Raw genomic sequence first — 11648 nt, 5'->3', positions numbered from 1 at the left:
CTGGTTTCGGGGATGCTTTGACCATTTCCTTTTGAAAGGGAAGATCCCTGTATCCCAGCACCAGCAAGAAACAGGGAAGAACATGCCTGCGCTCCCTCGAGCCCTACTGCTGTCAGGCCCTGACAGTGAGCACCTCCACGCTCCCCCTGCCACTGGACGAAGCAGGAAAGAGACGACCCCACGCCAAACGGGACACAGTTACACCCGCTCTGTCCCAGGTGCGTGTGCCTCGGCCCCTACAGCGATCCAGTCACAGCCACAGCACAAGCATCCAGCCTCTTCCAGCAAAAGCAAGGGTGTGACAGGCTGCTGGCACGCGCTCAGGTCCCAGCCTGCGCAGGAATTAAGGAAAGCTGCCCTCGGGGCTGGAAATTGCTGCTGGATCACAGTTTGGATAAAGCCAGAGCAACCCTCACGCCCATCCTACCTGCCCAAGCGTCGGGAACGTAGTCCTTTACTTCCAGGTACACGAACAGAGAAGGCATGGTGAGCGGCATGTTGCTTTCGCTGCGGAGACAAACGTGGTGGTAGCCTGGAAGCAGAAAGCAGAGGAGGTGAGCTGGGTGAACCCCTGTCCCGTCTCGTCCACGTGCTCCAAGTGCAAAACAAATTCCATGCGGATGCATCATGGAACGAAGCCAAGGCTGTGACAGGAGGAATTTGACGCCTCCACTGCTGACAGGAATGGAGATGAGGAACATCTGCGTGTTTTGCCTCTTAACTTCTTCACAGCTTCCAGTGGAGAGACTTGAAGGGTGCAAAAGCTGAAGGAATTGCGACCGCGCTTACCTGAATGCACTGCAATAACGGGGATGATGCGATGGCCAATAAACTTCCCTCCTTCCTCCCAGGCCACAATTTTGAGCGACGCCAACTCAGGCATCATGATCTAAGGGAAAAACAGAGTAAGGCACCAGCATCCTCACCTCTCACTCCTAACAGCAAACCAGCTTCGCCAAGGAGAACTTAATTCTCTCCTCCTTCCATCAAAGCACGGCTGCCTCTCCAAGGAAGACCCTGTCTATTCAGTTAACCTAAAGAATAAACGGGGAGAACAAGCCTCCAAACCTCAGCTTCCATGAACCAATTCACCAGTGAAGGGAATGAACTTGCCAGAAGGGCTCCTCCCTCCCCCCCCGGTTTTCTTCTCCCACAAAATTAACTAAAAACTATTCTGCTGGATCTGAAGCCTGAAAAGTGTGTGAAAGAATCACAAAATGGTTTGGGATGGAAGGGACCTCAAAGCCCACCCAGTCCCACCCCTGCCACGGGCAGGGACACCTCCCACGGGATCAGGGGCTCCAGGCCCCATCCAACCTGGCCTTGGACACCTCCAGAGATGTGCAGCACAAACTTTTGATGCCTGTTATTCCCAGAAATCATAGAATCATAGAATAACCAGGTTGGAAGAGACCCACTGGATCATTGAGTCCAACCATTCCTATCAAACACTAAACCATGCCCCTTAGCACCTTGTCCACCTGCCCCTTGAACACCTCCAATGTTCCCGTGTCCATTCCGGGAACTATTGATGGAGAGTTGCTTGGGCCAGTGTGGTTTGGATATCGTCAAGAGAGCACCACACATCACCTCGTGTGTCTCAAGCCATAACTGAGCTCTCCAGAAGCCAGTCCCTGCCATCACCACTGACCCCTCAGGAGGCAGCACGTGTGGCCAGCCAGGGATTCTCTGTCTAAATGACTATCAAATGCTCTTACCTTTTCAAAAACAAAAGCCTCCTCTTTCCACACGGGGTTAATGGAGTTGGCAGTGGAGGTCAGTTTGGTTCTGTATTTGCGTTTCGTGTCCCTGGGCAACCCGAACAGCTCCACTTCCACATAAGTCTTCACGCTGCGGTCTGAGAGGAACTGGCCAGAGAGTATCTACCAACAAGAAGAAACAGAATTAGAAACTGCTGAAAAGAATTAAACAGAAGACCTCACCCATTCCTTCATCCCAAAGTCAAACTGTTCCCACCCCAAACCATCGTTCCTGATGCAGCTTCCAGTCCCCAAGAGGCTTTTCTTTCACTTCCACCCATGTTTCTTGCTGCAGCGCTTCCTCCACCCTCCTCCCTCCCCATCACCGCGGCCTTGGCTGCTTCTGTGGGGCAGATGCTAATTTTCCATTTTCACGCGATGATGATTAATTTAAGAGAGCGAAAAGGCTGGGAGTTGCCATGGAAACCCTCTGCCACAGGACTCTCCGGGTTCGTTTGCCTCCAAGAGCCCTGCTGGGTAACAAATAGCGGGGACGGAGATGCCAGTTCTGTCCGCGGGGCCGGGACGCGGCTGTCGGGGAGGAACGACCGCGCCGTTTGTACTTGCCGTGACAGACAGGGTACTGGCCACCACCACGTCGATGCGGTCCACGGAGAAGGGGTCAAACTGCTTGTCCGGGCGCCGCATGAATTCGTGCTTGAGCAGATACCCACACTGGCCGTTGAACTCAAAGAGGGCCATGTTCTGCTGCATGGGGACATCTGAGGTACAGAGGAGACACCGAGGGAAACGTCACCTCCTCAGGTGGCTACCAGGGAGCTGGAAGACGCCGTACGTCTACAGCCCCTGCTCGCTAAAGGCTCACAAAGCTGTTTCAAAAACTAATTAAGCCTCTCGGCACCCTACGGGGAGGAACATCACAGCAGCTGTTGTGAGAAAGGTGAGGGGGTTGCTGATGCCTGCACCATAAGGCACGGGTGGAACGAAACCAAAACCTCCTGGTGTGGTTTGAGCTGAAGCAGAATCAGTTTCTGACTTCAGCAAAGTCTCGTCTGAGCAACTTCAGTTTCTGAATGATAACTGCATGTTTTTCAGATGGCTTCTCTAGCAGTGATCACACGGGGATGCAGAAAGACCAAGGCTTGTTCTTATTCCTACGGAAACTGAGACCACCCCGAGCTGGTGGAGCTCAAAGAGGTGAAAAAGGTCACACCTGCAGGGAGGGGTGGGCAGGAGAGGTGACCCCAAACAGACCAGCAGAGGATTCCAACCCATACCCGTCCTAGTTAGGATGAAATAGAGATCATGAGGGCCTCGCCCTCTTTTGCAACAGCAAACGCCCAGCGAGGACCTTGCCTGTCTATTTACTCCTGATCCTGGATCTGTGCAGTCTCAAATCCAGCTCCTGAGCCCAGCTCCCTCCTACCCCAGACCCTTCCCCTTGCGTCTGCTCTGCAGCATCCGTGGGGATACAGTCAGTGAGGACCTGATGTCATATAGTTCTAGATATTTTATTATTTTCTGATTATTTTCCCTATTATTATTATTATTTCATTAAAGCTGCAGTTTTAGTTTCCAACCCACAAGTCTTCTCTTCCCATTTCCCTTTCCCTGGGGTAGGAGGGGAGGGAATTGGGTGCTCAACTGCTCAGTTTTAGCTGCCAAAATCAGCCAGGCCAGGGCTAAACCCTGACACTCTGCTTTAAGAAGCACCTGCTGGTTTGGGTGTGAAGTCAATAGTTGTCTGAACCCCCCTGCTCCTCACTTTAAGCCTCCTCTCAGACCATGCTCTCCCCCTGCCAGTTCTCCTGACAACACTGCCTTGTGCTTTCTGCACTTGTCTTGACTACGAGATCCTCTTTGTAACCAATCTCTCACTCTCTCCCTTTTAAAGTTGATTTTTTTAACCCTACAGCTGGTCCTGCACACTCTGCACACGAGACACTCCTCTGTGGAGAGAAGAGGAGTAAAGAATAGCTTTCTCTGGAGGCTTTTCTCTCCTTCTCGTGCTGCTTGTGCAGCAAAGAAAGGCTTTTCTGCCCTGTTCAGGTCAAAGTAGTGGAAATTACAGCCCAGACGGGCCAGTGCCGTAGCCAGATGGAGTCCTGCCAGCTGCCTTCAAGAGAGGGAGCAGCTCAGGAGGAGCAGGAGCTTCTGATGCGTTCGTGCACGTTATTCTCTCTGACATCCCATAACAGCACAGCCAGAGAAGGCACCCGGACGCTGGGTGAGAGGAGAACGTGTCTGGGTGCGTGCACCAGTGGGACCAGCACCCGTGTGTGCTGGGTTTGTGCTGGGCCTGGAACAGAGCTTTGGGTCTGCAGGAGACGGAGTCAAGGAACAGCGCTCGGGGAGAAGGCAGGCAGAGTACATGCACCCAGGGAAAAGGCAGCAGAAGGGAAGAGCAGCGGAGGAAGAGACGGGGAAGGTGAGCGCGCAGCCTCACCCACCCAGCAGCTGGAAGCCAACGTGACGCTCACCCATCGTCTGGAAGTTGAGGGCCACCATCTGACAGCCGACGTTCCAGAACATCTGGGGCATGTAATTGGAGGAGTCCATCCGGGTGCCCTTGGGGTAGATCCGGCTCATCTGTCGCTTGTTGTATCTGCAGCCGCTCTATCGGAAACAACTCTGGAGAACTCATCGTGTACCCCGGGGCTGGCTCGCGCATTCAGATTGGGAAAATTGTTTAAGCTCTACTACCAAATGCTCAGAGCCTTCCAGACAAGAGAGGCCCTGGCAACATCAGGCTCCCTTCCCATGCCCTTTGCACTCAAGCAGCCTTGGTGTTCACTACAGCAGGACACATCCTCTCAAGAATCTCTCTGAATCGGTCCCAAGCCACTTTGGAAGATCCTACCTCTCCAGCACCAACCCACTTTACACCCCTAACAAAGAGATCACCTGGTTCTGGAACCAGAAGCCACCTAGATATTCCTCAGCCTCACGCAAGCCTCACAGGACCCCACGCTCCTTATAAACAACTCGGCTGGGCCAAGGCTGCCAAAAGGATACTCCACAAACTGCACCGGGAACTTGGTTAGCAGATCATACGCCTTCAGCTCGGTGAAGGAAGAGATGACATAGCTGCGGTTCTTCTCTAGAAAAGGGAGATAAGAAAACGTTTAGAGGAAAGGCATTTGCAGGCCCCCATTCTGTGTGTGTGGATTGACAGACCCAGCAAGCACTTGGCCCATTTATTCCCACTTTCTATTGGATCTCATTTCCTATCATAGAATCACAGAATGGTTTGGGTTGGAAGGGACCTCAAAGCCCACCCAGTCCCACCCCTGCCATGGGCAGGGGCACCTCCCACTGGATCAGGGGCTCCAAGCCCCATCCAACCTGGCCTTGAACCCCTCCAGGGATGGGGCAGCCACCCCTGCTCTGGGCAGCCTGGGCCAGGGCCTCCCCACCCTCACAGCAAAACATTTCTCCCCAAGATCTAATCTACTTCTCTAGGAAAAATACGGTTCTACAAACTTTTAAGAACCTCACAGTGAAGAACCAGCCATGGTGAATTTGTGGTTATTGGAGAGTTACAAGCAGTAAGAAGTCATCCAACAAACCAATGGCCGGTGCATTTTAATGAAGTACAGCCTTGTGCAGCCACACGCCTTGGAGCAGGCAGGAGAGCTGCCTGATGGGCATAACTCGATGGTCTTTTTTGGCTGCAATAAAGTGCTTGAGAATACGGTGAAGATTTCATAGAATCATCAAGTTGGAAAAGACCCACTGGATCATCAAGTCCAACCATCCCCATCAATCACTAACCCATGTCCCTCAGCACCTCGTCCACCCGGCCCTTAAACCCCTCCAGGGAAGGGGACTCAACCCCCTCCCTGGGCAGCCTCGGACACTGCCCAATCACCCTTTCCAGGAAAAAGTTTTTCCTAATGTCCAGCCTGACCCTCCCCTGGTGGAGCTTGAGGCCATTCCCTCTCATCCTTGGGAGAAGAGCCCAGCTCCCTCCTCTCCACAACCTCCTCTCAGGTAGTTGTTCCCCATAAGGAGAACAATTCTAGACTTCAACATGCAAATCTCTAAAGCCCAGGTGATATTTTGGCCCCAGCCAGAGCCGCGGCAGCGTTCCAGCACGTCCATTTGCATAACCAGAGCCACCACTCTTGGGGATTTACATTAAATCCCTACCCCTGACCATCAGCCCCGGGACCACACGTTGATCCCACACACCACAAGGTGCTTCCTGAACCCAGAAAGCATCATCTGCTAAGTCCACAGCAAATTCTAGGAACGGACACGGCCAGCCCCTACTTTATCGGCTTCTAATAGACATCTTAAAAACAACCAAATGGAATCAACTCCACCACCACAACCCCCTGGGAACCTGTGACATTCGCTTTATCCAGCATCAATCTTTGCTCATAAAGACGCCGCCGTAGCAGACAGGTGGTTTAAAGGAGCACTGCACACAGAGCAAACGAGATTCACACGCTAAAAATAGTGATTTGAAACGCAACGGCTCGTAATAATCCGTGTAGATTTTGCATTTCAGGGAGAAGGGCTGGATTTAAGCAGCCTCCTTGCGCCTTGTGGCTTGCAGGCAAGAGCTATTTCCTTCTATTTCCAATACCCAGCGCAGACTGTTTAAATCAAACACATCAAACCAGGCCCTTTCCTAATTCAGACAGAAATTCAGCACAACGTTTGATGCACAGAAGATTCTGCAAATCAAGCCAAACCTGTATCTAAACGTAGGCAGCGTCCCTTTAATATAATAATACAAATAGGGCGGCTCTGATTCTATAATCATCGACTCGACTTGAGGCTCTCGATGGCTGCTGACAGCTGTACGGTACCAAATGGCACAAACAGAAAGAATAAAAGTCACTACCACGAGACAAAAGCCGTCGGAGATTGAGATTCTCTCAGCGATCCGTTCCTGCTGCCTGGGAAACCACGTTAGGATTGTTGCCGACTCCAGCTAGAGCCGTTCCTGGGCGACACGGTCCCCAACGCTGCCACATCTGCCGGGGAGCGAGAGAAAATCCCCCGGCCAGCGGATCCAGAGCAGGGGGAGGGATCGGCGGGGAAGGAGGGGCGAGAGGAGAGCAGGGTCAGGCTGGGATGAGAGGAAGGGGTGGGAAGATGAAGGATGGAAGAGGGAACGGCAATGGGAGTTGGGAAGGGAAAGAGGAACGGCAGGGAGAGAGGCACTGGGAGGAGCAGGGCAGGGAAAAGGGTTGGCCCTGCTGGGGAAGAGAAGTAGATAAACGTTATCGAGGATTGCTGGGTACGACACGGGAGTGTGTGACACTCAAAGCAGCTGGGCTGCCCTCTCCTTCCATCCAACGCGCTCCCTTCTCGCATCCGACATGCCTCATCCTTCCACCCAACGTGCTCCATCCTCCCACCTGACGTGCTCGTCCTTCCATCCAACGTGCTCAACCCTCCCACCAACAGGCTCCATCCTTCCATCCAACACACCCTGTCCTCCCGCGCAACGTGCCCCAGCCCCACACCCCCTGGGACACACGCCAGCCCCGTCTCCAGCCCCGTCTCCATCATCTCCACACTTAACCGTGCTGAGCCGCTCGCTCACACGCAGGCTTGGTGACGGCAAGGCGGCAGAGAGAGCTACTTCAGCCTCACTTGTGTCGCTTCCAGTTAAAAATAAGCCGTCCCTCCCCCTCCTCACTGCAGCAGCCGAACTCGCTCGTCAGGGCTGATTGCACGGATCTGGAGACAGCTCACTACGCTCCTCCTGCCCCGGACAGGAGATAACGCTCCGTCCCCGGGCTGAAGAGAGAGATTCTCATCGCTCCCAAGCCCTCCCTCGGCTGATAACGCCAAATTACTCCAGAGGGGGAGGAGGAGGAGAACTCTTCTTCCAGGACTGAAGAAACTGAGGTGCACATGGAGTTTGGAGCTGGAAGATGAAGATCCCGGAGAACCCATCAGTTAAAAGGAAGAAGACCCTGCTGGCCAGGTCACTGCACAGAACACATCTCAAGCTCAGCACAGGTTAAACAGACCATTCTCAGTGTATGCTGTGTGCAGGGATGGATGCGTTCGCGTACACAGAATCACAGATGCCTTAGAAGGGATTTCAAAGATCACACACACGCCTGTGAATGTGCACACGCGGCATTTCACTGGATTCTTGACCTTCCAAACCCCTCACGTCCATCCTCCTGAGCTTTCTGACATGACTGGTATTTACAACAAGCTATAAACATCCATGGCAGTTTGCAGACAAAGAAAAATGATGGGTTACCTCCCCGGGGACCTTAAAAATCCAAGTGGGACTGCACGGAGCAAGAAATGACAACGAAGGGGCAAGGCAAGTGAAACCATCTGCAATCTGGACCAGGATCTCAGAGCGTGGAGCCCTGCACGACGACACCTTCTGCATCCACCTGCGATGCCAGCGTTAGAAATACTGGTTTAGGGACAGTTTTTCTTCTAAAGGAACCATCAATATTTGCTGGCGGCACTATTGCTTCCCCTGCTTTGAGTCCTTTGCTTCCCCTCCTCTCTTCCTCGCCAGCCCCCAACAGCAAAGCTGCACGACGGGAACTAGGAGCACGAAAACTTGGAGCCCCTGATCCAGTGGGAGGTGTCCCTGCCCAGGGCAGGGGTGGGACTGGACGGGCTTGGAGCTCCCTTCCAACCCAAACCATTCCAGGATTCTATGAAATAAGCTCAGGGAGAGCCGGATTTGTTATCTTGGGGGGTATTTTTGACAGATGACAACAAGAACGCAACTGCTTGATGGGTTTTGCCCCGGCTCTGCTGCACAGGGTCTAAAGGCAACGGGCTGAGGTGCTGCCTCTTTCTCCTCTGCTCCAGCTCCTTGCTCATAAATTAGGACTAAAACACGGTGAACGCCTGTTTGTTCAGCCGGTTTTGGATGCTGCTCAGTGGTAGTTTTAGGTGTGTTTTAGCTATACGAGACCAAATTCATTCTGAGACACAAACATGACTTGCAAGAAGAAAAGACCTATTGAACCTTCCGAAACCAGTACGGGCACGTCCCAACTGCTCATGGGCTTCTTCTCTTGACAAATAACAAATTCTTCCATTCTCTGCAGTCCCCTGAGAGTCACAGTAAAAGTCACTGTCCCCAGTCTCTGAAGTCGGGCCCCACCCTCCAGAGTTTCATCTCAACAGACGAAAGGTAAGGAAAAGGAATTATTATCCTCATTTGCAGACCAATTTTCCCTGTCCGAAGCTGCCAAGGGAGGGGGTTGAGTCTCCTTCCCTGGAGGGGTTTAAGGGCTGGGTCGACGAGGTGCTGAGGGACATGGGTTAGTGATTGATGGGAATGGTTGGACTTGAAGGCACGAGACAGAGCTTAAAATAACCAAGATCAGGATAATTTGGCTTTTAAAACTCTCTGGGGCTTGATTCGGTGCTCATTAAAATTCACAGTAGCCTTATGATTGGCTTCTGGAGGAATTAAGCCGGGCGTTACGCTCTCTAACGAGCGCTTTGGGCCTTCTCCAAGAAAGCACATGAACGCATACGATGATTCCAAAAATTAACTTCTTCCCTGTAACATCCAGCACGGAGGAAGAATCTCTCCGGCATTTGTGGAAGTTGGAGGATTAAAAAAAACAACTGTTTTCAAGGGATTTGGGATCAGCTCGGAAGAAGAGATGCTCCAGCTGACTCTGGAAAGAAGTCTCTCCAGGCAAGTCATACTCAAGCTCCTCGTGCTGAGCCAGCTTGGGCTCCCACTCCATTATTTTGCAGAAATCGGAGCTCCTGAGCCAGGACTGAGAGGTCTGGGAAATTGGATGGTGTCACAACAAAGCTGGAGGCTGTTACGGAATATTTAGGCCCCGAGATGAAGAAGGAGCGTTGGGTTGATTTCATCAGCAAGCAAAATGTGTGAAGTGAGGGCACGAGTGGGTGAGATCCTGCACCACCTCACCAGCCACAGCGATGGGGGTAGAGAAGGTGCTCCAAGTCGTGGCTGATGCTGAGGAAACATCTGGATTTTGGGGAAATCTATTATAAAATATGCACTGTTTGGTGTTCATAGAATGCTTTGGGTTGGAAGGGACCTCACAGCCCATTCAGTCCCACCCCTGCCATGGGCAGGGACACCTCCCACTGGATCAGGGGCTCCAAGCCCCATCCAGACTGGCCTTGAACCCCTCCAGGGATGGGGCAGCCACCCCTGCTCTAGGCAACCTGGGCAAGGACATCCCCATCTCACAGCAAAACATTTCTCCCCAAGATCTCATCTCACTCTCCCCTCTTGCAGCTCCAAACCCTTCCTCTCATCCCATCCCTGCCCTCCCTGACCCAGAGCCCCTCCCCAGCTTTCCTGGAGCCCCTTTCAGTCCTGGAAGCTGCTCCAAGGTCTCCCCGCAGCCTTCTCCTCTCCAGACCCAACAACCCCAGCTCCCTCAGCCCGGCCTCATAGCAGAGGTGGTTGGTTGGTCGAGCTCTTTTTCCAGGTTGGGGCAAGTGGAGGAGGAAAGGAGGAAGAAAATAAAGAGAAAAAAGGTTCTACCTGCTTTTCTGGTCCCCAAGCATCCAGCTTCTCTCAGTTTCATCCCTTGGGCAGCAGCAGCTCCCATGCCAGTGTCCCAGTTCCTCTGCTCTTGGTTAAATCCTCTTTCTCTTTCCTTGTGGGGTTTTTGTTGGTTTTGGGTTTTTTTTTCTGGGATTTGAGGAGTTTTTCCTATTTTTTCTAACCCTTGTCTGGCCAACAGATGGACGTCAGAGAAATGAAAGGGGTGCAGTGGAAGGGGTAACAAAACCTGAAACGCCGCATTAGGCTACGGAAAAGAAACTGTGCTCTGTCAGAGCGTATCACTGAGTTGAAAGAGATTAATGAGTTTACGCTCTTTAACCTCCTGCCCAGAACGGGCACCAGGGCTGGAGGAATGCAGACAGAGCTCAGCAGTGATTTCACGACTGGAACTGAGGGGTGGGAGTGAAATAAGGAAGCAAAAGGCTGTTTAATGCCCTTTCTGGCCTCCAGATGCACGACACACGGCGCAGTTGTCCTAAGCTGGGGCCTGAAATACTTGTAACTCCCTAAAAACACACAGAGCAGGAGGAGCACAAGCGCAGATTTCACTTGCCATCGTCGCTACAGCGGAGACGGAGCTCAAGCTCCCACCTCTCCGCTGGGAACATCAAGTGAAGCATCAAGAGCAGGGTCCCCTCCCACTCAAACCACCCCATGGTTCTACCCAAGGACACACGTCACCTGCCGTCGCTACTGAACGCGGAGATGGAGCTCGATCTCCTGCTGGGAACGCCAAGGGCAGCATCACTGGGGGCTGAGTAACCCCGACACCTCTGCCTCCCGAAACGGCTTCGGTCCCTTTGCACTTGAACCACATTTCAACTTCTTAGCAGTGAAGAAACCATCCTCACCTGCTCCTGTTCCTCAGAGCAATCGCACACACGCCCCTCTCATTATTACAACAGAGTAATTTTGTCTCTGACATTCCCCCGAGAGGAATTACTCATGTCCTGCTATTATTTATTTTACTACTAAGAGCTTGCTTTTTAGCAGTAGGTTTAATTAAATACCAATCCTCCTCCTCAATTAGGAGCACCTTTATCTAGCTCGCTGCTCTCCAGCAGCATCATTTGCTTCCCCCTGTTCATGCCTCCCTCTGCAGCTCTCAGCAACTGCAAAAAGCCCCTTCTCCCACCAAATCCTACCAGCAGAAAAAATAGAAGGTGGTACTAAAGTCAACACCCATTAGATGGAAGATAAAGCAGCTTCCAGGACTGAAAGGGGCCCCAGGAAAGCATCCCTGGAGGTGTTGAAGGGCAGGGTGGATGGGGCTTGGAGCCCCTGATCCAGCGGGAGGTGGAACTGGATGGGCTGTGAGGTCCCTTCCAACCCAGCCCATTCCATGACTGACACTGGTTATGCAGAATTCCAGTTTAAATCGGGGTCGAGCGATGCTGCGAAAAGCAGCAGCATCT

The 11648-nt window shown here is 52.5% G+C and overlaps 1 protein-coding gene across 1 annotated transcript; it reads right to left on the bottom strand.

Moving 5' to 3' along the window:
- Positions 1-382: 382 nt before the first annotated feature.
- Positions 383-10789, bottom strand: LOC138720671 (1-phosphatidylinositol 4,5-bisphosphate phosphodiesterase beta-2-like). Its single transcript, XM_069857020.1, has 7 exons — positions 10783-10789; positions 4737-4821; positions 4202-4326; positions 2328-2482; positions 1719-1883; positions 790-889; positions 383-532 (listed from the first exon to the last, which is right to left on the bottom strand). The coding sequence occupies exons 1-7, from the start codon at positions 10787-10789 to the stop codon at positions 384-386; spliced, it is 786 nt and encodes a 261-aa protein (XP_069713121.1). The 3' UTR covers position 383.
- Between the last annotated feature and the right edge of the window lie 859 nt (positions 10790-11648).

This window comes from Phaenicophaeus curvirostris, chromosome 5 (genome assembly GCF_032191515.1).
Source record: "Phaenicophaeus curvirostris isolate KB17595 chromosome 5, BPBGC_Pcur_1.0, whole genome shotgun sequence".
Classification (NCBI taxonomy): Eukaryota; Metazoa; Chordata; class Aves; order Cuculiformes; family Cuculidae; genus Phaenicophaeus; species Phaenicophaeus curvirostris.
This window is presented reverse-complemented; position numbering and strand designations above follow the sequence as displayed.

Coding starts and splice junctions, on each gene's coding strand:
- LOC138720671 (XM_069857020.1), bottom strand. Junction 1,884..2,327: donor CCAGTACCCTGTCTGTCACG/GCAAGTACAAAC, acceptor TCTTGTTGGTAG/ATACTCTCTGGCCAGTTCCT. Junction 533..789: donor CGTTATTGCAGTGCATTCAG/GTAAGCGCGGTC, acceptor TTCTGCTTCCAG/GCTACCACCACGTTTGTCTC.